Below are 26,745 nucleotides of genomic sequence, written 5' to 3' on the forward strand. Positions count from 1 at the left end.
ATTGCCTACCTGTCGCCCTGACAATCGTTTCCATCTTCACTGCCCTTACCCTAGCAGGACTTGTTCAAATGTTAAACAATTTCTACTTTAACTCCACAGTTCATCCAAAAAAAAAACCCAGCGGAATGTGGAAATCCAAAATAAAAACAAGTAATACTGGAAATACGGCAGCTGGTAACGAGGAAGGAAAGAGCTGATTTTTCATGACTTTTCGTTCATTTTACTCTCGAACTTTTATCAACAATAGCACATCAGTCCGACCACACTTCCTTTCACAACAGTGCTTATAAAATGTTTTCTTTAACTATGGCTTTGCCTCCACCATTAGTGCAGGGCTCTTAACCATGGTTTTACCATTTTCCACACTTCTGTTCTCACTTGCCTCCCTGTAATCTAAAACAAGGATTGCCCTTAACTTCATCTTCCACTCACCAGCTTCCATATTCAATAGATCAGGCTCCAATATTTTAGACTGCTCCAGTGTGATGCTACCATCATCAACCTTTTCTTCTTCCAGTATTCCAAAAACGTTGCTACCCTGTGACTCTTGCATGTGCACCAATTTCTCTGGAATCATAGGAGATGCAGCACCTGTTCTTTTACCTTCCCTTCCCACATCCAGGGCCTTAAACACACTGTCCAGGTGCAGCTGGGATGCACTTGTACTTCTTCTAATTTAGCACAATTTTAGTACTTTCAGTGCTTACAATTTTGTCTCCTTTTCACTAAAGAATCCAAGCACAGAATGGACGATTGCTTGCAGAACACATCTCTTCATTCCAAAGGACGACCACGAGCTTCTAGTTGCCTTCTGCTTTGTTTCTCCATCTCACTACCATTCTGATTTCTCTGTCTTTTTATGCTCACAAGACTCAACATTGAATTCAACAACATCAAGACGATGAGTCATTATAGCTTTAACTTCACATTCTCTAACAGTCAGTTTGCTTTTCCTCTCCACTTCTGTTAAGTTTAGGGTTCAATCATCTGATGCCATTTATACCTCCTTCAGAGATACCTGGTTTTGTCTCACTGCCTTTTTATAACCAACACGACCACAGTGTGTCATTTAAGTTCTCCTTGGTCCAGAGCCCTTCCCTTTCTCTACTGGGAACTACTCCATTCTTCCTCTGCAAACTCACGTTCATTCCACTCTGAATTTCCCTGGGTTACACCAGGGTTCCATTCCTGTGCACTGTTCTTAGGTAGTACAGCTTGCAAGTTGGAAATGACACCACAAACTGAACTCCCAAGTTAGAAGTTGCTTGCAATCTTGAAGCTACCAACCAATCCATGCTGCTGGTCTCCCAAGTTTTATTTCATATGTATGGGCTGAAACAAACTGGAGGTTTACAAACAACCCAGCTTGTATCAGCCTATACTTCATGAGGAAATGTTATCAATTTGAAATGCAAACTTGTTTCTCTCTCCACAGAAATGCTAAATTAGCTGAGTATTTCTAGCACTTAATAGTAAAGTTTCAGGGTAGAGCTGCTGAAAGTTGTTACTTTAAACTCAGCTTACATTGGAGAATTTTATTGCCCGAAAGTGTCCAAAAAGTGGAAAGCTGAAATACAAAAATAACTGTCAGCAGACATTATCTTCAGTTCTGATGAGGAAGTAATGAATAAAGAGATTATTCTTTATGCAGTAATTCACAATTATACAATAAATTCTGTTTAATATTTTAGTAACATACCTGTAAATTACATCCTTTGCTAGTTCTACATCTGCTGGCATTTGGCACAAATGTAACAACATTTTTAAATCATCCTTGAGGATTAGTTCATTCTTATTTAATTTTTCCTGAATTGATTTGAAATATTGATCTGTAAAATTAACACATTTGTGTGAAAAGCAAGTGAGTAAAAGATGAACAAAATTTCCAAAGTACAAAATACCTTTAGCAGTAAGTCTTCCCCTGCCTCTTCATGTTTATTTCTGATATTCATAAAAAAACAACCACTATAGGTTTAGAAACTAATAGGTAAAATAAGTAAATAAATAAACAACAAGACACTGGCTCCACAAAGCTACAGAAACAGTTGGACATTTTCTTTTCATTAGTGCAGCTGAGTTCAAATCAAGAGATGTGCTTTCATGATTTCAAGAATTCTACTAAATTTCCAGGTATTAACTATATGAAAAAAATGTTATGATTACAATACAGAAAAATGTGCGCTCTAGTCCCTTTACTACAAAGCAGCATAATGCATATAAATATACTGTTCCTAAATGGCAAGCAATTCTTTTATTCTAACTTTTCTACTTTATATTTCAATGTTCTCCCATGAAATTGCCTAATTTTAAAAATCCAATTGATAAAATACATTCTTGATGTAGAAAGACCCCTAACCTTAACCTTCTTTCCCTTAATTTCTGTAGCTGATAGATATTACTTTGAAATGCCAGTTAGAGGACTAAGAGAGAAACAAATATCATTTGTGAAAAGCTGATTTCATTTCCAGAGGGATAAATCATTCAAATACTTATAAAAATCTGCAATCTGCAATGCACAAGGAAAAGAGGTAAACTCCATCTAATACAAAGGCCACTGCTGACCTTCTGTCCCTCCATAGAATAGGTGACCTTTCCTTGCTCTCCATTACAAAAGTAACTCTTGCCAGGATAACATCCCACAGGAGATGTCATTCCTTCTGTACCTCAACTATATTTCACCTATTAGGTTGTCATCCAATTTCAGAGGCTGTCAGTGCACAGCCAGATCCTGACCCAAAAATATTGAATATTGTCCAAATTAATTATATGGGATACATTCAAAGCATTTTTACGTGGTCAGATTATTTCTTATTCAGCTAAACTCAAAAAACAGACAAAAGCAGAATTAGATAAAATTTCAAAACAAATTAAAGATTTAGATAATATCTATGCGGTTTCCCCTAATGTTGACTTATTTTAAACAAGGGTGGAACTTCAATCACAATATAACCTATAATTAACTCATCCAATCAAAGGTTATCTACTTAAGTTAAAGAGCCAATTTTATATATTTGGACATTAAAATAATAAATTACTTGCATTTCAATTAAAATAGGCTAGAGCCAAAACGCAAATTTTGAAAATTCATAGAAAGGATGGTACCTTGGCTCGGGAATATGAAGAAATCAATAAGATTTTCCAAGATTTTTTATACTGAACTTTATAAATCTCAATCCTCAGTAGATTCTTCTGAAATGAATGTTTTTTTACGAAAGATTGTTTTCCCTAAAATTTCTGCTGAGGATCAAAAAACTTTTGATGCCCAAATTACTGAATCCGAAATCCATAAAGCTATTTTTTCCAATGCAATCTGGTAAGGCCCCGGGACTTCATGGCTATCCTGTCGAATTTTATAAAAAATTTGGAAAACTGCTTTCTCCATATATGTTGGAGATGTTTAAAGATTCTTTTGTGAAAAGTGACTTACCTTCTACTTTCTATGAAGCTTCTATTTCTTTAATCCTCAAAAAGGATAAAGATCCTAGTGATAGTGCCTCATACAGACCTATTTCATTACTGAATGTTGATACTAAGATTCTCTCAAAGATAATGGCCAATCAGTTGGACGGTATTTTGGGTAAAATCATTTTTAAAGATCAAACAGGCTTTATAAAGGGTCGTTATTCTTTTTCAAATGTTCGGAGATTATTTACCATTATATATTCGCCCTCTTCTAAAACTCCACAATGTGTTATATCTTTGAATGCTGAAAAAGCATTTGATCGAGTCGAATGGAAATATTTATTTAATGTTTTAGAAAAATTTGGTTTTGGTATTAATTTTAATAAATGGATTAAAATGATATACAAAGCTCCTGTTGTGACTGTTGTCACCAATAACTGTAGGTCTCCCCTTTTTCAGCTATCACGGGGAACAAGACAAGGTTGTCCATTAAGTCCTTTGTTATTTAACTTAATATTAGCACCCCTTGCTATTGCTCTTCGTGAAGCCAGAAATATTTGTAGGATTTTTATGAATGGGACCATGCACAAGATCTCTCTTTACGCTGATGATTTATTGGTATATATATCTAAGCCTGAAGAATCTATTCCTGCTTTGCTAAAATTATTTGTCAAATTTGGAGATTTTCCAGGATATAAAATAAATTTTAGTAAAAGTGAATTATTTCCTTTAAATGAATTTGTCTCTCTATATATATATTCCTTTCAAAAGTTATGGATTCTTTTAGATATTTAGGTATCAGAATTACAAAAAAAAAGGATCTTTATAAAGCTAATTTTCCTCCTTTAGTGGACTCTATGAAGTTTTCATTTACTAGATGGAGCCCACTTACATTTTCACTTGTTGGTTGCATTCATGTAGTTAAAATGATGATTTTACCAAAATTTTTATATGTATTTCAGAATATTCCTGTTTTTTTGGCTAAGAAGTTTTTTGATTGGATTGATTCTATTATTCTATCTTTTAATTGGGATAATAAAAGACCAAGGATCAGTAAAAATCATCTACAAAAGTTGAAAAAGGACGGAGGTCTGGCTTTGCCTAATCTAAGAATGTATTATTGGGCTGTTAATTTGCAATATATGTCCTTTTGGTTATATTGGGGTGATAGGATTGATCGGCCAATCTGGGTAGACCTGGAACTGAGAGCTATGAAACTGTTTTATTTAACTTCGTTATTAGATAGATAGATAGATAGATACTTTATTCATCCCCATGGGGAAATTCAACATTTTTTCCAATGTCCCATACACTTGTTGTAGCAAAACTAATTACATACAATACTTAACTCAGTAAAAATATGATATGCATCTAAATCACTCTCTCAAAAAGCATTAATAATAGCTTTTTAAAAGTTCTTAAGTAGTTTACTTAAATACATTAAATACAATCAACCCGGCACTTTAACATATCTTACTCCTGGCGGTTGAATTGTAAAGCTTAATGGCATTGGGGAGTATTGACCTCTTCATCCTGTCTGAGGAGCATTGCATCGATAGCAACCTGTCGCTGAAACTGCTTCTCTGTCTCTGGATGGTGCTATGTAGAGGATGTTCAGGGTTTTCCATAATTGACCGTAGCCTACTCAGCGCCCTTCGCTCAGCTACCGATGTTATACTCTCCAGTACTTTGCCCACGACAGAGCCCGCCTTCCTTACCAGCTTATTAAGACGTGAGGCGTCCCTCTTCTTAATGCTGCCTCCCCAACACGCCACCACAAAGAAGAGGGCGCTCTCCACAACTGACCTATAGAACATCTTCAGCATCTCACTACAGACATTGAATGACGCCAACCTTCTAAGGAAGTACAGTCGACTCTGTGCCTTCCTGCACAAGGCATCTGTGTTGGCAGTCCAGTCTAGCTTCTCGTCTAACTGTACTCCCAGATACTTGTAGGTCTTAACCTGCTCCACACATTCTCCATTAATGATCACTGGCTCCATATGAGGCCTAGATCTCCTAAAGTCCACCACCATCTCCTTGGTCTTGGTAATATTGAGACGCAGGTAGTTTGAGTTGCACCATATCACAAAGTCCTGTATCAGTTTCCTATACTCCTCCTCCTGTCCATTCCTGACACACCCCACTATGGCCGTGGTAGGAGTTGCTCTTACTATACAATTAGCTAAAGTTGCTAATTTAAATTTATATCCTGTGGTTAAGCACTCTTTACAAATTTGGCTCCAGTTCCGCAATTTTTTTAATCTTAAAAAAATTTAAACTTTGTAGTATAATTTAACGCAATTACTTTTTTAAACCTTCCTGGAGTGATCCAATTTTTTTACTTTGGAAAAATAAAGGTAAAGTCTTTTTTGGACTTATTTAAAGGCAGATTGTTGTCTTTTGAACAATTAGTCGATAAATATTCTCTTTCATATTCACATTTTTTACAATATCTTCAAGTTAGACATTTTTTACAAAAATATTTAAGTAATTTTCCTTACATATTGGAGGCTGACTTGTTAGATACTATTATGAATATGAACCCCTCGATGAAAGGTTCTACTGGAAGAATTTATAATTTATTACTACGATAGGATAAGCGTCCTTTACTTAAGATTAAACAGGATTGGGAGCAAGAACTCAATTTGACTTTTATATGGGAGGATTGGACGCGGATTCTGAAGTTGGTTAACTCTTTCTCGGTCTGTGCTAGTCATTCACTGATTCAATTTTAAATTGTACATCGTTACCATTGGACAAAAGAGAGACTTTCTAAATATTTCCCAATGTTGACAAGTATTGTGGTAGATGTAAAACTGAGACAGCTACACTGACACATATGTTCTGGTCATGTTCTATATTAAAACAGTAAGTCTTTTTGACAATTTCTAAAGCACTTAGAATCAATTTACAACCTAATAAACTGATGAGCAAATACGAGGAAATCTGCAGCTGCTGGAAATTCAAACAACAACACACACAAAATGCTGGTGGAACACAGCAGGCCAGGCAGCATCTATAGGGAGAAGCACCGTCGACGTTTCGGGCCGAGACCCTTCATTAATTTTTTTTGAGGCATTGTAAGTGTTGTTACTTCGATGTACCTGTGTATTTTGAATAATAATAATAATAATAATAATAATAAAAAGATTTGAAAAGAAAAAATATTGAGTATTTCCAAACGTGGAAAACTGAAGGAACTATCAGGCTGGAAACAATAGTAAACTCTTTCATTGGACAGCTTGTTGGAGGGGCCAATTGTAATGAATGGAAAACCATCAGAAAGATGGATCAGCAAAAGGAGAATGCAGATCTTCTTAAAGTCAAATACTGACAGAACTACATTAAGTACTCCATCAATACACACCTAACCTCGTGCAAGTTATCACTTTAAGGAAACTTCTAAGTTCTAAAACAGCTGAAGAATAAATCAGTAGCTCAATAAATATGTTGTTTTCACAACGGTCTCATGCACTCATATTCAAACTCTTTACTCAATCATAAATTACCCACTTTTAAATCTTAACATCTTTTCAATTACATATTGATATAACTTACCCCTACTGATATATAACTGATTTGCAAGTGCAACCTTCTTCTGTTGGAACTCCAGCAAACGTATCACATTGTCTGACAGTAAATATCGTCTGGCTGCAGATACAAAAATAAATAAAAGTTGATTCAGATTAGTTTCTTATTAAATTCAGCAAAGTGCAATGACATTCCTTGCCTGCATAAATCTGAGTAAACAGTATGTATGGTAATACATCAATAAATAAGGCTCAAAACAAAAGGATGATGCAAAGATTTAGATTCTGCAATCTAAAACACATTTGTTTGTACTAATAAAATGGTCTGCTCACCATTAGTCATTTCTTTCATTGAACTTCCCCTGAATTACTGATTCTCCATACGGATTGTCCAATCATCTCATAACTACTGTATTTAGAACTCATTCATGCTTTTAAGTAGGCTGGAGACTGCTGCTTTTAGACCTCCTGATTCTTTACTTCTTGTACTTCCTTGCTCTTTAGTAAACTTTACCATTTTATTTCAGATTTCGAGCAACAGCAGCATCTATTCCTGAGGCAGAATGTCAATGACATGTACACTTTTCACCTGATTTATTTAGAAATTAATCTAACATACTCCTAACCTTTTCATTGCTGGGCACAGGATAACACTTAAAAGGTGGCTCTGGAAAAATCCCCAACAGTGCACGATCTATCTTCAAGCAGTGACGCTAGATGGTTTGTCACATCACAATCACTGGTTTTGTCCTTTTCACCAATTTTGGCTCTTGACCAGCTTGATTTTTGTGATTCGTCATCTGACATCTACTGTTGGAGCAAATTAAAAACTTGCTCCAGTTTTAAGTAAGATCAAAGCAGTTATCTTCTAACACTTTCCATTTCCTTCACTGCTCACTCCACACTTTGGATTCAGCAGATGCTTTTTAAATTTCACCATTCTTCGCTAAGCAATGAAAATGCATTCCTTTACATCACTCTGCAATAATATTGCCTTCATCAAAGATCTAGAACTCCCTATCACTTCAGTCTTTTTTTAAATGATCTCATAGTTCCCATACCCCACAATGCTTATTTCTAACTAGAAGATACATAAACCTGACTGTCCAAGTAGGCTCATCGTTTCTGCCTGCTCCTGCCCCACTGAACTTACATCTGCATACCTCAACTCCATTTTATACCCATTGGTTCAGTCCGTACATCTGCGACACCTTTTTTAAAAAAAAATTTTAATTAGTTTTTCAAAACATTTTACAAAATTAAAAACCCCAAATCCCAATGAGGAGCATTAATACAGTGCAAGATTAAGCATAAAATAACAATATGCTACAAAGGAAGAGAATTTAACAAAAAAGCACCTAAATTAAAGACAAGTGAGCTTAGTGACCTCCCCAAGCCCCACAACACAAGAAAAAAACAACTCCAGACCAACCACCACACAGTATAAAGAGTATAAGTCCGGACAGTCAAACTCCCAGACTGTGAATACACTTAGCAACAGAGGATAATAATGCCTACTACCAGAAAAAAAAAGGGAGCTGAAAGCAAGGGACCAAAAAGAAGAGGAAAAAAAAGAAAAAAAACCCTAGTCAAGAGGAAGGTTATGAAAGTACTCGATAAAAGGTCCCCAGACCTTATGGAACTTTAGATCCGAATTAAGAACTGAATAATGAATTTTTTCGAGGTCCAAGCAGGCCATAATGTCGTTAAGCCATTGCGCATGAGTGGGCGGGGCAACATCTCTCCATCTAAGGAGGATCAAGCGTCTCGCCAGGAGAGAGGCAAAGGATAGTATTCGGCATTTGGTCATCTGCGACACTTCTGCCACTCATGATATCAACAACTTTAAATTCCCTGGCCATGACTGCCACATTTTCACCATGGATGTTCAGTCCCTAGTCACTTCTATCACCCCCATCAAGGAGGCCTTAAGCTCTCTGCTTCTTTCTCAACAATAGACCTGTTCCACTCCATCAACACCCTCCTCCATCTGGCAGAACTGGTACTTACACGCAAAGATTTCTATTTTGGCTCCTCCCATTTTCTCCAAACTTAAGGTGCTGCCAAGGGCATCTGCATGTGCCTGCCTTTTTGTTGGCTATGTAGGGTCCATGTTCCAATCCTTCTCTGGTAAAGCTCCCCAACTGTTTCTGTGCTATATTGATGACTACAATGGTGCTGTTTCATGTACCCATGCTGAACTCATCAATTTCATTAACTTTGCCTCCAACTTCCATCCTGTGCTTAAATTCACTTGGTCTATTTCTGATATCTCTCTCCCCCCTTTCTCAATTGTTTATCTCCAAGACAAACTGTCTATCTTTACTAGACTTACCAACTCTCATAACTATCTTGAGTTTATCTCTTCCTTCCCCCTCCCAATCTCCTGTAAAAGGGCCATTTCCATTTCTCAGTTCCTTTGTCTTTGCCGGATCTGTACTCAGGATGAGGCTTTCCTTTCCTGAACATCAGAGATGTCCAGCTTCAAAGAACTGTTCCCTTCCTCTAACGTTGATGAAGCCTTCACCCTTTCCCCCCACCCCTCCAGTGCTCTCCATTTCCCAGGTATCTGCCCTCAGCCTCAGCCAATCTTCCCACCATCTTAATAGGGATAGAGTTCCTCTTGAGCCCACCCCATCAGCCTCTGCATCCAACATATTATTATCTACAGCATATATGTCAAACTCAAGGCCCGCGGTGGAATTATCTTTGGCCCGCGAGATAATATCTAATTACTATTAAAGCTGGCCCCAGTAATCGAAGCGCCTATGGCGTATGATATGGCTAATGCTGAGTTTATTCAGGTACCAGGTTTTCAGGGTTTTTAGTGTTGATTCGGCAGTCTTGCTCAGCAGTCTTCTTTATAAGAAACGGAATTTGTAAAGTGAAACACTTTGCAGTTATAGCAGAGACTGAGACACATGAGAGCAGGCTGAAAAAACGGAGGCAACGAAAGCTGCGTTCGCACGCGTCCGACTGATCCGGCCCGCATGAAGCTGCATTTTGCTCAATACGGCCCGTGACCTAAAATGAGTTTGACACCCCTGATCTACAGTATCTGCCATCTACAAGAAGATCCTACCACCAAACACCTCTTTACCTTCCCCTCACTCTCCACAGGGAATGCTCTCTCCATGATTCCCTTTGTCCATTCGTCCTTCCTCACTAATCTTCCTCTTGGGACATATCCCTGCAAGCGGCAGAAGTACTACACTTACACATTCACTTTCTCCCTCACCTCTATTCAGGGACACAAACCAACCTTCCAGCTGAGGCAAAACTTCACCTGCGAAGCCGTTGGGTTTTACTGTCGTCCAATGCTTATAATGCAACCTCCTCTACTTTGGTGAGATCCAACGTAGATTGGTGGACTGCTTTGTTGAGGACTTTGCTCCATCTGCAAAAGGCAAGATTTCCTGGTGGCCAGCCATCTCAATTCCAGTCCCCATTCCGGCATGTCAGCTGATAGCTCCCTCTACTGACACAATGAGGCTACTCTCAGGTTGGAGGAGCAAAACCTCATATTCCATCTGGTTAACCTCCAACATGATGGCATGAACATCAGTTTCTCTAACAAACAGTATTTTCCGCCTCTGTCTTCCCTCTTTTCCAATTCTTACTCCCCTCTTACTCCTTCTTTTCTTCTCATCTGCCTAACATCCTCCCTTAATGCTCCTCCTCCTCCCTTCCTCCCATGGTCCACCCTCTTATCAGATTCCTTCTTCTCCAGCTCTTTTTACCTTTTCTACCTATCACTCTCTGCTTCCTTACTTCATCCCTCCTCCCCACCCACCTGGCTTCACCAATCCTGCATGTGCTGGATATCAGCAGCAACATACACAAAATGCTGGAGGAACTCACCAGGTCAGGCAGCATCTGTGGAAATGAAAAAAAAAACAGTCGATGTTTCAGGCAGAGACCCTTCACCAGGGTCTTCTAGCTTTTACTCCTTCCCTTCCTCTCACATTATATGTTGCCTTCTTTCTTTCCAATCCTGAAACATCGGCTGTTTATCCATTTCCATCGATGCTGCCTAACGCCGAGTTCCCCCAGCATTGTGTGTGTACTGTCTAGCAAGTTTAACTATTTCCCTAAGCACCTGATTAGATTGTTAATTATAGTTAATAATCGTATTTCCAATAAAATCCCATTCCGATAACATTAAAACCTGAAAAATACTGTATTAGTTATTCACAATCTAACTCAAGATATTGTCCTTACATTGCATGAGAAAACACGTTTGTTATAAACGTTTAACAAGATCCTTTCCTACTTTAAGTTATTCAGTTTTTATTTAAACTTAAGAACTGTCATTGGCCAGTAAGCATCAAGAGCACATTTCAACTAATGAAACCACCACGCATTATCTTTGAAAGCGGTGGGCAATCGGTGACATTGACTGAAAAATGGGTTCTGTTTTAACAGCTTTGTAAAACGCTTTATTTTAGAAATCACATGCAGAAGGACGATGCCGAGTTACTTTCCTTTAAAGGGGGTCTGCCATGTGCCTGGTACACCAATGCATCTGTGGTGTTGAGATGGTTCACCTCCCGCTCATGGTTACTAATGATACGGAGACGGTGACTGGGAGGACCCGGCCGGCCGATCGGCCGCTCTCCCTCGTACTCACCGCAGCGCCGGCAGTCGCGGACGCGGGGTCTCGGCGGCGGAGCGGACACGCCGCACCTGAGGTTCTGCAGCAGGACGCGGAGCCCCTGCGTCACAATCACCGCCATTCTCCTCCGAGCGCGGCCACGGGGGGGGCTTCACTCCTCTTCTGCGAAACCTGACCTGTGACCTTCTGCGGAGAAATTGCACGCAGTCACCGTTCATTTTGTTCTTTTACTCGAAAGACAGAAAGGATTAACAATAGCAACCATTTTGTTTAAATTTTATTTTTATTTATTTTATCCGCTGTACCAACCTACCGAGAAGGCCCCTGGTGCGTTCCAAGATGGCGGCCTGGTTACGGCGATGCGCTCTGTTCGGCAGACTCGGAGTGGCAGCGGAGCGGCCAGGTATCAACCAATGGGCCGAAGGGCACCGGGGTCGTCAGTAAGGCCGCCAGAACGTGAACCCCGCAGCTCGAGGTCTCGGGCTCTGTACGGCGGGGTGTAGTTGTGCAGTGAAGGCGGAGGGAGGGAGAGAGGCGCTGTAAGCCACCCCGCGTGGGAGCTGGTAGCTGCGGGATTTCTGGTGTCTAATGAGCGGTAGCAGAGCAAACCAACCTGGCACAACCGAGCTCAGAAACGTCAACCGGGTGCATTAGTGAACGAGGAGGTCCTGTAGGGGTATTTCAAAGTTTATTACAGCCAATTCAGTTTCAAGCGTGGTCATTGTAACGTTGGAAGGAAGTGGTAATCGGTGCAGAGTAAACTCACTGGAATTAAAATTGCCAAGTATTGTGTGTGTGTTTTAAGTTAAGGGATAACTGTGGCCAGGTCTCAGAAAACTACCCGGTCGTTTGAGACAACGGCATCGGATTTATTTACATGGCCAATCAATAAGCAGGTCAAGTTCCGGTTTCATGACGCTTAACATAACATAACATAACTTCTGAAAGTTGAAATTGAAGCTGCCCCATAGAAGGATCAGAAGTGGAGAGAGTGAGCAGCTTCAAGTTCCTAGGTGTCAAGATCTCTGAGGATCTAACCTGGCCCCAGCATTATCGATGTAGTTATAAAGAAGGCAAGAGAGCGGCTATACTTTGTTAGGAGTTTGAAGAGGTTTTGGCATGTCAACAAATACACTCAAAAACTTCTATAGTTGCACCGTGGAGAGCATTCTGACAGGCTGCATCATTGTCTGGTATGGAGGGACTACTCCACGGGACCGAAAGAAGCTGCAGAAGGTTGTAAATCTAGTCAGCTCCATCTTGGGTACTAGCCTACAAAGTACCCAGGACATCTTCAAGGAGTGGTGTCTCAGAAAGGCAGTGTCCATTATTAAGGTCCTCCAGCACCCAGGGCATGCCCTTTTCTCACTGTTACCGTCAGGTAGGAGGTACAGAAGTCTAAAGGCACACACTCAGTGATTCAGGAATAGCTTCTTCCCTTATGCTATCTGATTCCTAAATGGACATTGAAGCTTTGGATACTACCTCACTTTTTTTTTAAATATACAGTATTTCTGTTTTTGCATCTTTGTTTAATCTATTCAATATATGTAATTGATTTGCTTATTTATTATTATTATCTGCTATATTATGTATTGCATTGAACTGCTGCTGCTAAGTTAACAAATTTCACATCACATGCCGGTGTTAATAAACCTGATTCTGAAGCTCGGGCTGTCTGACATGAAAAATTAACTCTATTTTCACAGATGCTGTCTGACTTAAACATAGAAACATAGAAAATAGGTGCAGGAGTAGGCCATTCGGCCCTTCAAGCCTGCACCGCCATTCAGTATGATCATGGCTGATCATCCAACTCAGTATCCTGTACCTGCTTTCTCTCCATACCCCCTGATCCCTTTAGCCACAAGGGCCATATCTAACTTCCTCTTAAATATAGCCAATGAACCGGCCTCAATTGTATTTCAGATTTTTTTTGGTTTTATATATATTTGATTTCTAACATATAAAGATTTTTTTTTATTTCTGCCATGTTAGCACAAGCTGTTTTCTTTGTGCTTCTGCCTATCAGTTTTATAGACCTTTCATTGAAAGGATGTCAGTCTGCCAATACATTACTCCAATATGAGTAACCTATCGAAGGAGAGACTTGTTACATTTTGTAATTCCAAAAACTAATCAAAAGAAAAACCACAGGAGCCTGGGAGAACCTGTAAGCTTAGTTTGTTTATTTATTGAGGCATATGTCATTCGGCCACCACTTATGATGTGATGGTGTGATTACGTATGCCATTTTTGTACCTTTACATATAACCTGCAATGAATTGTGTAAACAACAAAGAATGTTTACTCAAATAATATATTTACAATATTACTCAAATATTGCATGTTAAATACGTAACAAGACAGCACAAACAGAAGAAAATCTGCAAATGCTGAAAATCCAAAGCAACACACAAAATGCTGGAAGAACTCAGCAGGGCAGGCAGTATCCATGGAAAAGAGTAAACAGTTGACATTTCAGGCCAAAACCCTTCATCAGGACTAGAAAGAATGAGAAGTCAGAGTAAGAAAGTGGGGGGAGGGGAGGATGAAGCACAGGAGGTAGGTGATAGGTGAAACTGAGGGAGGGTGAAGTGAAGAGCTGTGAGGTTGATTGGTAAAAGAGCTAAAGGATTGGAGGAGGGGAAATCTGATAGTAGAAGACAGAAGATTTCAATGGTAAATTAGAAGGAGATGGCAAATGGGAGATGAGGTAGAAAGATTTGAGGTTATCCAGGTTGGAAATTAGTATGAAGTGTGAGGGAGTAAATGGTGCAAAGGCCTACATTGCAAAAGCATTTGAGTACAGGAATAAAGAGTTCAATTATATGGAGCACAGATGAGAGTGCATCTAGATATTTTTTTCGCACAGGTTTAGCCTCCATGAGCAAGAATACATTTGCATTTGAGAGAACTGCTGAGATTAAATGCTGGGATTGTGAATTTCTTTTGTATGAGGAAAGATTAAGTCAACTAGGAATGTATTCTCTTGAGTTTTGAAGATTGACAGGTGGTCTCATTGAAACATGAAATGCTTCCAAAGCTTGACAGGATAGATGTCGAGTTAATGTTTACCCTGGCTGGCGTTAAAATAAAACTGCAGATGGTGGAAATATTAAATAAATACAAATAATGCTAGAAGTACTCAGTAAGTCAGGTTATAACTGTGGGAAGCGAAACTGAGTTGATGTTTCAGATCAAAGGCTCTTTCTCAATTCTGGGAAGCAGACAAAAGCAGCTGTTGAGCTAGAGCATCCTGCAGATCTATTTAACGGCAGCCTGCTTCTCTTCATCTGCATACTATTTTCTTGTGGTATCATCTGAACATGTACCATTAAGACCTCCACGTATACTGGGTAACATCCACAATTTCTTTCAACTATTCATTGCCTTTTTTAGACTTAAGTTTGCCTAATGTTCTGCTATAATCCTTCAATGAAATAATATTATTTCATAAGTATTTTCTTTTTATTGTATACAGTTACCAAAAGGTGCCTGCTGTCTGCAGCTTATTTGAACAGTGAAAAATGGGACCAGAGAAAGGAAGATCCACACAGGCTGGGTAAGTAAAATTCATTGGGATTGTACGTTGTACTGTTTGTTGGATCTTGTTTCTATAGTTTCACTGGGGCTCTGAAAGAAGTTATGTATATCAAGTGTATTTGAAAATGTTGGGCTTTGCAGAATACCCAAAACTAAAATAATAGACTTTTTAAAAAGATTGCTTTCCCTCAATTTAGATATCATTACTCACATTCATGTTTGTTTGAGATTTGATATTCTTATCTTCTTGGTGTTTAAGGATACATCCAAATAAAACTAAACCTGGAAAAAAAAGGCTGTGTTGGCCCAGTTAGATTTTCCCTGCAATTTGTTGGCTTCAAAATATGGCATTTACTAAACTAAATAGAAATGGAGTAGTCGCTGAGTTTAGAAACTGGTCTTTCAACCCACCATGACCACGTCAACCATTGAACTTGTCTATACGAATACATTTATCAACAAGGAAAGAAATACAAATAACAAGTGATAACAGAAATTTGCATTTATCAGTTAACCTACTCCCCGGCACCTAGCATTGGTAACATATTTTGTGAAGTTCCTTTATTTTTGGATAAGATTCAAAGCACTTGTGTTTTGGCTACAAAGTATTTTGCTGCTGAAGGATGATGTAATGGGCTTGTGTTTTTTTAAAATATGCCAAGTAGATTTCTTTTTGGAATGTAAAATTACTGTTAGCCTCTGTCAATACTAAATCACACCAAAACAATTTGATCTTTTTTCATTCCAGAGGTTTTTTTCCAATTAGGCAAATGCATGCAATTCAGCAAAAAGCCTTTGCTTTCTGAAATGGATTTTTTTCCCCCCATTGTGCCCAAGTTGATTTGTGCTTTTCATTATTCTCATAACAATTTTCGCAGTACTGTTTCTGCTGTATCTCAATTATAATAAAACTGGTGATATGGCCTTTTGATTGAGGGCCATAAAATGTGTGATTTGTTAAAATTCTATAAATGTCAGATTAATGGCATTAACTTTTTAATTATCAGTGTTTCCAATCCCTGTTCCAGCTGTTTCATGACTGTCAAAATTAGTACTGTTTCATATAGCCTGAAGCTAAGGAGCTAAAGGGTCTGCCTTTCTTCCTCACTGGAAAAATGGCAAAAATGAAAATATCCTTCTAATGAATAGTATTAATTTTATTTGACATCAGGTGATTTTGTCCTTTTAAACTGCTGATGGCAATGAGATTTTTCATAAACATATATTCCTATGCAATGTAATAATGTATCACAGACATTCCTTGTAGAAAATTATGTAAATCTGATGCATGAGTTATTTTGTGCAAATCTCCATAATGTAGGCTTGATGTTCATTATGGAACTATCATATGGGAGATAAAATGCAGAAAGGTGGCATCTAGTGTTTGCACTCATGTTATCACAACTTCATTCTTTGATAATTCAGGCACAGGAAAATCTTCTTTAGTGTCTTGTCCCACCAGATGACGAACTTTCTCCTCAAGAACGCTTACATCGACACTTCAGTGCAGAAAGGTGGAATTCCTGGAGTGCCTGGCTGCCTGGAACACACTGGAGTAGTCACCCAGCTGATCAGGGAGGTGCACATGGGGAAGGGAGACCTGGTCATACTTTGGCTAGATCTCGCCAATGCATATGGGTCAATACCCCACAAACTGGTGGAGTTTACACTGGGCCAACACCATGTTCCCAGAAAGGTCAAGGACCTCATTATGAACTTCAGACTGAGATTCCCTTCTGGAGCTATGACATCAGGCTGGCATAGGCTGGAGAAGGGGATTGTAACTGGGTGCACAATCTCTGTTATTCTCTTTGCCCTTGCTATGAATATGATGATCAAGGCAGCTGAAGCAGAGTGTAAAGGCCCGCTGATCAAGTCTGGTGTTCGGCAGCCCCCGCCCGATCAGAGCCTTTATGGATGACCTCATTGTCACGACAACATCAGTTCCTGGCGGCAGGTGGATCCTCCAGGGCCTGGAAAAGCTCATCGCATGGGTAGGGATGAGCTTCAAACCAGCTAAATCTGGGTCCATGGTGTTGAAGAAGGGCAAAGCGGTGGACAAGTTTTGTTTTACCTTGGATGGCACTACAATTCCATCTATCACTGAGAAGCCAGTCAAGAGCTTGGAGAAGGTCTTCAACTGTAGCTTCAGAGATGCAACTTCCGTCCAATCAACTTCCAAGGAGCTTGAGAGCTGGGTCACCACGGTGGACAAGTCAGGCTTACCTGAAAGATTCAAAGCCTGGATTTACCAGCATGGCATCCTACCCAGAATCCTATGGCCGCTACTGGTATACGAGGTGCCTGTGACAACTGTGGAGTTACTGGAGAGAAAGGTCAGTAAGTACCTTCGAAGGTGGCTGGGCCCACCTCGTAGTCTGAGTGGCACAGCCCTGTACGGGAGGCGCAATAAGCTGCGACTTCCCTTCAGCAGCCTGGACGAGGAGTTCAGGGTGTCCCCGCATAAGAGAGGTGCTGCAGTACAGGGATTCCAAGGACCCTAAAGTGGCAGCAGCAGGCATCCGAGTACGGATGGGCAGGAAGTGGAAGGCACAGGAAGGGCCGGTGGTAGCAGAGTCCCGGCTGAGACACAGGGCGCTGGTGGGGACAGTGTCAACTGAGCGAACGGGGCTGGGCTCCGTCTCACAACCTCGCTATGACAAGGCCAAAGGCGAGGACAGATGCTAACTAGTCCTGGAGGAAGTGTGGGCTGGCATTGTAGAGGAGAGGAATAGCAGGATGGTGGGCATGCGGCAGCAGGAAGCATGAGCAAGGTGGGAAGGTGTGCTGGTGCGGAAAATCTCCTGGTCTGACATCTTGCAGGCAGTACCCCAGCGCATTAAGTTTATGATCCAGGCTGTCTATGATGTCTTGCCAAGCCCTGCAAACCTCCATGTCTGGGGCAAGAGCGATACAATACACCAGCATGTCCTCTCTGTCCAGGAAGAGGATCACTGGAGCACATCCTTAGCAGCTGCTCTAAAGCCTAGAGGGAAGGTCGCTACCGGTGGCATTATGACCAGGTGCTGAAGGCAGTGGCAGAGAGCATTGCGATGGCCATGACCACCAGAGTGGTCAGAGGACAAACATCTCCTTTGTCAGAGCTGGAGCACAGCCCCTACGTCAGCCCAGACCATCATCATCATCAGGCCTGCTCAGCGCCGCATCAGATTGGCCGCTTGAAGTTGATCATGGAGAGGCAGCTGAAGTTTCCCGACCAAATAGCAACAACTTCACTGAGGCCGGATGTGGTCCTTCAGCGTCCTCGAAGCAGGTTGTCATCATCGAATTAACAGTTTCTTGGGGGGACCGCATTGAGGAGGCAAATGAGCGGAAGCGGGCCAAGTACCAGGGACTGATGGAGCAGTGCTGGAGGCGAGGCTGGAAGGCTGGCTGCGAGCCCAACGAAGCCGGGTGCAAGGGTTTTACCGGCCGCTCACTCTGCAGAGTTTACACCCTACTTGGCATCACTGGGGCTGGCAAGAGGAATGTGATCAGGACCATCAGGGAGGCCACTGAGAGAGCCTCCAGATCAGGAGAGGTGATCCATGGGCCAATGCTGCTGCGACACAAGCTGAGGTCTGATCAACCCCAGCTGGGTCACCTGGGCGAGGATGTATGATGTTGAAAGACCCAAAACGCCCGACGACCCCAGGTTACATCACTGATGATGTGTCCCAGCACATCTGCAGGATGTGTCTCAGAATCACTTATAATTATATTCCAAGCTGTATTATAAAGTACAATCTATAGCTGATTCTAGTGAAAAATTGTAGAAAGCAATATGAGTATGCATGTCAAATTGCAAAATGCTGCCAAATGTATTTAAAGCAACTGATTTTTTATAATGGGCTTGGAGGTGTTTATACTACTTGTACTGCTAAAGTTACATAGAGGAAGTGTTTGAATAGCAAATTATATAGGAGTGAGAAATTGCTGGAAACTGGGTTCCAGAATGAAGAGAAATATCCTTAATTTAAAGAATGTTCATTTAAAATACTTGTGTAATTATTTTATTAAATTGTGGAACCAATGGCAGGTTTCTTCATCCTTAATAACTTTTTCTATTTGGTTAACTTTTAATTTTATTATTTACAAAAATTTGATTCAACACTTCAAAGTTCAAAATGAAGGAAAATCTTTGCTAGTTATTGATAGTTTTAATATTGGTTAATTATTATTTGCTCCTTGAAGTAAAATTGCATAGAGATGACCTCTCTAGATTTTCAGATGTTTTAGAACCAAAGGAAGCTCCATTCAAAATTGTCTATTCCAGTTTCTCTAATGATATGTGATGATTTTGGTATATTTATAAACTTTGTAAACTCAGCTAGACTGCTGTCCCCAAGATCTTCCATCATATCTATCTTCTTGCTGCAGCTAAGAGCTTTATTTTATTTCATCACTGCCCAAGTCCTAGGTTCTTTTTTTTCCTCATTAATTTTTGTTTGATCTCTCTAATTAAATTTCTGAGCATGCCAGAGAACTGAAATAGCCAATATCAAAATGATCATGGCACTATACATATGTTATTCTCTGAGGGTTCCTGTCTTTGGCATGTTTGGGCATACCATCCTCCTCCAGTGTAACTCCTCTATTTCTGCCCTCACCCATCCTCCTGTTACTGCATCGGGGATAGGGTTCCTCTTGTCCTCACCTACCACCCCACCGGCCTCCGTGTCCAGCACACAATATTCCGTAACTTGCACCATCTCCAATGGGATCCTACCACCAAGCACATCTTTCTCTCCCCCCCCCCCCCCCCCACCTCCACTTTCTGCTTTCCGCAGGGATTGCTCCCTGCGTGACTCCCTTGTCCCTTCCCACTGATCTCCCTCCTGGCACTTATCCTTGCAAGCGGAACAGTGCTACAGCTGCCCCTACATCTCCTCCGTCATTACTGTTCAAGGCCCTAATGTTACGAACCCCGTAACTGGGTCACTTACCAGCAAAGATAGAGAGGTCCGTTGAAGTCTGATGGTACTATCTTTAACAGTATTTATTGGTAAAAATACACAAAAATAATATCAATGCAAACATACGGATAATATACGTTGTCAATACTAACTCTAAAAGTGCAGTTATAATAATAATCAATAAGAAATAGCTCTATCGTTGTCTAGGGGATAATGTATTGTCCGATGGAAATATAAAAGTCACTCAGTTCATTCAGTTCATACAGGCTTCAGCCTTTGGGGACCGCTGGGTTTTCAATTGTTGGAGAGAGAGAGAGGTTTTGAGAATAGAAACTTGCCAGCTTTCCTTTATCCGCTCTTGATCCGTAGTTGTCCTTTAGCGAGGCTGTTCCGTGGAGGACTTGTCATCCGGGCAAGGGTGGACACACACACAAGCCTCCACCGGACTCATACATTTCTCCTGGTGTGTCTCTTCTTTAGCTAAGCCGTTCTTCCGTGGCGATCCCGCCAATTCCCCAGGCAAAGGGAAAAGGACGCACGCGAGCCCCACCGGCTGTCGCTATTAAACGCTGTCACGGGATTTCTAGTGTTTCTCCTGGTGCGTCTAAAGGGGTTGTTCCCCAGACCCTCTTTTATCCTTACTCACGGGGTCTCAGATGTCAATCAGGTTGGGATGATGCAATCCCTCAACCAGCCCACTCTGGTCATCCCCTGAGGGCTTCAATGAATAGTACAGTACTCAATACACAATTCCGTCTCCAAGAGACAATGGCCGTTATCAATGGTTCCGCCTTGCTGAGGCCAGGACCCACATTCCAAACCCTTGTGGATTCTGCGTGTGTCTCTCTCATTTCCTGGATCCCAGACCCGAATTAATAGCGATCTTGCGATTCTCAGAAAGGAGGGGGCTACTTTGTACCCTTCGGCCCCTCAGAGTTGTGGCACATTCGTAACACTAAACAGTCCTTCAAGTAAGGCAACACATCACCTGTAAGTCTGTTGGGATCATTTACTGTATCTGCTGTTCCCAGTGTGGCCTCTTGTATATTGGTGAGACCCAATGTAGATTGGGAGACCGTTTTGTCAAGCACCTGTGTTCCGTCCACCAGAAAAAGTGGGATCTCCCAGTGGCCAGCTTTTTAATTCCACTTCCCATTCTCATTCCGACAAGTCGGTCCGTGCCCTCCTCTACTGTCGCGATGTGGCCACACTCAGGTTGAAGGAGCAACACCTTATATTCTGTCTGGGTAGCCTCCAACCTGATGGCATGAACATCAATTTCTTGAACTTCTGGTAATGGTGTCCCACCCCCTTCCCCCCTTCACCATTCCCAATTCCCATTTCCCTCTCTCACCTTATCTCCTTACCTTGCCTATCACCACCCTCTGGTGTCCTCCCTCTTCCCTCTCTTCCATGGCATTCTGAACTCTCCTATCAGATTCTCCCTTCTCTAGCCCTTTATCTCTTTCAACTAATCAACTTCCCAGCTCTTTACTCCACCCCTCCCCCTCTCCCAGCTTCACCTATTACATATTACCTTGTATTTCTTCTTCCCCTCTCCCCACCTTCTTACTCTGATTTTCATCTTTTTTCTCCTGTCCTGATAAAAGGTCTTGGCCCAAAACATTGATCCTTTACTCTTTTCCATGGATGTTCCTGGCCTGCTGAGTACTTATAGACAATAGACAGTAGGTGCAGGAGTAGGCCATTCGGCCCTTCTAGCCAGCACCACCATTCACAGTGATCATGGCTGATCATACATAATCAGTACCCTGTGCCTGCCCTCTCCCCATATCCCTTGACTCCGCTATCTATAAGAGCTCTATCTAACTCACTCTTGAATGCATCCAGAGATTCGGCCTCCACTGCCTTCTGGGGCAGAGCATTCCACATATCCACCACTCTCTGGGTGAAAAAGTTTTTCCGCATCTCTGTTCTAAATGGCCTACCCCTTATTCTTAAACTGTGGCCTCTAGTTCTGGACTCACCCATCAGCGGGAACATGCTTCCTGCCTCCAGCGTGTCCAATCCCTTAATAATCTTATATGTTTCAATCAGATTCCCCTCTCATCTTTCTAAATTCCAGTGTATACAAGCCCAGTCGCTCCAATCTTTCAACATATGACAGTCCCGCCATTCCGGGAATTAATCTTGTGAACCTATGCTGCACTCCCTCGATAGCAAGAATGTCCTTCCTCAAATTTGGAGACCAAAACTGCACACAATACTCCAGGTGGGGTCTCACCAGGGCCCTGTACAGCTGCAGAAGGACCTCTTTACTCCTATACTCAATTCCTCTTGTTATTAAGGCCAGCATGCCATTAGCTTTCTTTACTGCCTGCTGTACCTGCATGCTTGCTTTCATTGACTGATGTACAAGAACGCCTAGATCTCGTTCTACTTCCCCTTTTCCTAAATTGACTCCATTTAGATAGTAATCTGCCTTCCTGTTCTTGCCACCAAAGTAGATAACCTCACATTTATCCACATTAAACTGCATCTGCCATACATTTGCCCACTCACCCAACTTGTCCAAGTCACCCTGCATTCTCATAACATCCTCCTGACATTTCACACTGCCACCCAGCTTTGTGTCATCGGCAAATTTGCTAATGTTACTTTTAATCCCTTCATCTAAATCATTAATGTATATTGTAAACAGCTGCGGTCCCAGCACCGAACCTTGCGGTACCCCACTGGTCACAGCCTGCCATTCCGAAAGGGACCCGTTAATCGCTACTCTTTGTTTCCTGTCAGCCAGCCAATTTTCAATCCATGTCAGTACTCTGACCCCAATACCATGTCCCCTAATTTTGCCCACTAATCTCCTATGTGGGACTTTATCAAAAGCTTTCTGGAAGTCCAGGTACACTACATCCACTGGCTCTCCCTTGTCCATTTTCATAGTTACATCCTCAAAAAACTCTAATCCAGAAGATTAGTCAAGCATGATTTTCCCTTCATAAATCCATGCTGACTCGGACTGATCCTTCTACTGCTATCCAAATGTGTCATAATTTCCTCTTTTATAATTGACTCCAACATCTTTCCCACCACTGACATTAGGCTAACTGGTCTATAATTCCCTATTTTCTCTCTCCTTCCTTTCTTGAAAAGTGGGACAACATTAGCAACCCTCCAATCAGCAGGAACTGTTCCTGAATCTATAGAACATTGGAAAATGATTACCAATGTGTCCATGATTTCTAGAGCCACCTCTTTAAGTACCCTGGGATGTAGACCATCAGGTCCCGGGAACTTATCAGCCTTCAGACTCAACAGTCTGTCCAACACCGTTTCTTGCCTAATATAAATTTCCTTCAGTTCATCCTTTACCCTAGTTCCTTTGGCCACTGTTACATCTGGGAGATTGTTTGTGTCTTCCCTAGTGAAGACAGATCCAAAGTACCTGTTCAACTCATCTGCCATTTCCTTGTTCCCCATAATAAATTCACCCGTTTCTGTCTTCAATGGCCCAATTTTGGTCTTAACTATTTTTTTGCTATTCACATACCTAAAGAAGCTTTTACTATCTTCCATGATTTTGTGTGTGTTCCTCTATTTCCCAGTTAAGTTGGGCTGCCCTCATAGGGTATAACTACAATTGTAGTATAGTGGTTTCTCTTGTTGGATCGGCAACATTACTTCTAGGATCCTTTAAGGACCTTTTTCTTATTTACATATTGTCTCAGAATAAGGATCAGGTTTGTTATCACCAGCATGTGTCATGAAATTTGTTAATTGTAAGTGATTTTATCTAAAAGCAGGACATGAATTTTCATTCTTTAACTGAATATATCTGGTTAACTCATCACAATGTCTCCTGATATTTGCACAAGCTCTGATTCGTCATACGGCTTATCCAGCACTTAGTGTTTGATATACTCTAGTATTGAAATACTCCAGTTCATTGTCTTTGATTTCTTTCTTGGTTCTTAGCTCACATACTTGCTGTCTTGGCATCAGGTTATCATTGACTGTCTATAGCATATATGTCAAACTCAAGGCCCGCGGGCCAAATCCAGCCCGCGAGATAATATCTAATTACTATTAAAGCTGGCCCCAGTAATCGAAGCGCCTATGGCGTATGATATGGCTAATGCTGAGTTTATTCAGGTACCAGGTTTTCAGGGTTTTTAGTGTTGATTTGGCAGTCTTCATAAGAAACGGAATTTGTAAAGTGAAACACTTTGTAGTTATAGCAGAGACTGAGACACATGAGAGCAGGCTGAAAAAACGGAGGCAACGAAAGCTGCGTTCACACGCGTCCGACTGATCCGGCCCGCATGAAGCTGCATTTTGCTCAATCCGGCCCGTGACCTAAAATGAGTTTGACACCCCTGGTCTACAGCAAATTAATTTTGTCACCCTGTTTACTGAGTGGCAAAATTTATCAATATCAGCCTTAACACACACTGAGCATTTGTTGTACTCTTGAGTAAAAATAACATGGTGAAGCTTTGCAGACCTCCTCAGTCCAAAATCACTGACTGCATATCAATAGATTTCATCTCCACTTTCTAGAATCTGCAGATTGGATACAGTCTCATAGATCTGCCCTGTCAGACCCGTTTAACAAATACTTTGTACTTCAGTGAGATTGTTCTTTCTTTTTAAATCTTTTTATTAATTTTAAGAAAAACGTAAGTGAAATATGAATACAAAACGTTTGAGAGTATATAATTAATAGTTTAAATAGACAATCAGATATATAATAATCAATATATAAGGCCTCCCAAACTCATAGTATTAATGTAAAAGAATCAAAAAAGAGAAAAAAAAAACCCAAAAAAAACTAAAAGAAAATTTTTTAAAAAACTAACCAACATGGGCAATTGCATAATGTTAAATACATACAGTAGTGCCGATAACTCCGAACCTCCATCCAAATAATTAAGGAGATTGTTGAAGAAATATAGTCTACTCATGAATAGTCAACATGGCTTTGTGAAGGGAAGATCGTGCCTCACGAGCCTGATTGAGTTTTTTGAAGAGGTAACAAAAGAAATTGATGAGGGTAGGGCAGTGGATGTGGTCTACATGGACTTTAGCAAAGCATTTGACAGGTTCTCTCATGAGAGGTTCATCCAGAAAATCATGAGGCATGGGATAAGTGGAACCTTGGCTGTTTGGATAAAAAATTGGCTTAAAGGAAGAAAGCAGAGGGTAGTTGTGGAAGGAAAGTATTCTGCCTGGAGGTCGGTGACTAGCGGAAAGCCGCAGGGATCTGTCCTGGGACCCCTGCTATTTGTGATTTTTATAAATGACCTGGATGTAGAGGCTGAAGGATGGGTGAGTAAGTTTGTGGATGACACGAAGATTGGAGGAGTTGTGGATGGAGCTGTAGGTTGTCGAAGGTTACAAGAGGATATAGACAGGCTGCAGAGTTGGGCAGAAAAATGGCGGATGGAGTTCAATCCGGACAAGTGTGAGGTGATGCATTTTGGAAGGGCAAACTAGAAGACTGAGTACAGGATTAATGGTCAGTTACTTAAGAATGTGGATGACCTTGGGGTTCAAATCCATACATCCCTCAAGGTCGCTGCACAGGTTGATAGGGTAGTTAAGAAGGCCTACGGGACGCTAGGCTTCATTAACAGGGGGATTGAGTTCAAGAGTAGAGAGGTCATGTTACAACTCTACAAATCTCTGGTGAGACCGCACTTTAGAGTATTGTGTTCAATTCTGGTCATTATAGGAAGGATGTGGAAGCTATGGAGAGAGTGCAGAGGAGATTTACCAGGATGTTGCCTGGTTTGGAGAACAAGTCATATGAAGCAAGGTTAGCAGAGCTGGGACTTTTCTCTTTGGAGCGTAGAAGAATGAGAGGGGACTTGATAGAGGTCTACAAGATTATGAGAGGCATAGATAGGGTGGATAGTCAGTACCTGTTTCCCAGGGCACCAATAGCAAACACCAGAGAGCATATGTACAAAATTAAGGGAGGGAAGTTTAGGGGAGACATCAGGGGTAAGTTTTTTTACACAGAGTTGTGAGTGCCTGGTATGACTTGCCAGGGATGGTGGTGGAGGCTGAAACATTAGGGGTATTTAAGAGCCTCTTAGACAGGCACATGGATGAAAGAAAATTGGAGGGTAATGGGGTAGTGTGGGTTTAGTACTTTTTTTTAAGGAATATATGGGTAGGCACAACATAGAGGGCTGAAGGGCCTTTACTGTGCTGTAGTGTTCTATGGTTTCTCATTTTTCTTAATTCCAGAAACTACAGACTTACTGGCATTAATCTTGAGTCATCAGGAATTCTTGGGTTAATCTGAAAGGTGTTCCACAGTGTGGTCCACACACAAGTGCAATGCCTTTTCAGATTAGATTGCTGGACCAAAGAAGTAATTTTTATGAAGTTCTTGTCAATATAGTTTGTTCTACCTTACAATGCATCAGTTTTAGTTAAATTCTTCTATTTAGGAGTTCTTTGGTTGGTAACCTTGTTACCAATTAATTTTTTTGTAATAACTCGCAATGTAGTTTGCAGCTTCTGTGACTTAATGTTTAATTTCCACATTTATCCCCTTTACATAGTCAGTGAAAAGTAATTTTAAACTGTTATTCTTCATATAGAAATGTAGAAGTATACAGTGATAGGGAGCTTTACAATTTTTTCTCCAACCCATAGAGCCCATACTGTTGGAAGTATCATCCTTATTGACTTGAACTGTTGGACAAAAAAAAATCCAATGCTGGATTTCTGAAGGGCATAGTTAGGGAGGATACCA

The 26,745-nt window shown here is 40.9% G+C and overlaps 2 protein-coding genes across 2 annotated transcripts in view; one reads left to right on the forward strand and one right to left on the reverse strand.

The window, feature by feature from the left end:
- ptcd2 (pentatricopeptide repeat domain 2) overlaps window positions 1-12,183 on the reverse strand; it is a 42,417-nt gene extending 30,234 nt beyond the window's left edge. Inside the window, exons 1-4 of the mRNA XM_073048330.1 lie at window positions 11,864-12,183; window positions 11,566-11,736; window positions 6,964-7,056; window positions 1,700-1,829 (exon numbers count right to left, since the gene is read on the reverse strand). Of these exons, the coding sequence (XP_072904431.1) occupies window positions 1,700-1,829; window positions 6,964-7,056; window positions 11,566-11,671 (329 nt within the window). The 5' untranslated portion in view covers window positions 11,672-11,736; window positions 11,864-12,183. The remainder of the gene's footprint in view (window positions 1-1,699; window positions 1,830-6,963; window positions 7,057-11,565; window positions 11,737-11,863) is intronic.
- mrps27 (mitochondrial ribosomal protein S27) overlaps window positions 11,664-26,745 on the forward strand; it is a 114,747-nt gene continuing 99,665 nt past the window's right edge. Inside the window, exons 1-2 of the mRNA XM_073048329.1 lie at window positions 11,664-11,953; window positions 15,035-15,115. Coding sequence (XP_072904430.1) covers window positions 11,890-11,953; window positions 15,035-15,115 — 145 coding nt within the window. The 5' untranslated portion in view covers window positions 11,664-11,889. The remainder of the gene's footprint in view (window positions 11,954-15,034; window positions 15,116-26,745) is intronic.

Source organism: Hemitrygon akajei, chromosome 6 (genome assembly GCF_048418815.1).
Source record: "Hemitrygon akajei chromosome 6, sHemAka1.3, whole genome shotgun sequence".
Lineage (NCBI taxonomy): Eukaryota > Metazoa > Chordata > Chondrichthyes > Myliobatiformes > Dasyatidae > Hemitrygon > Hemitrygon akajei.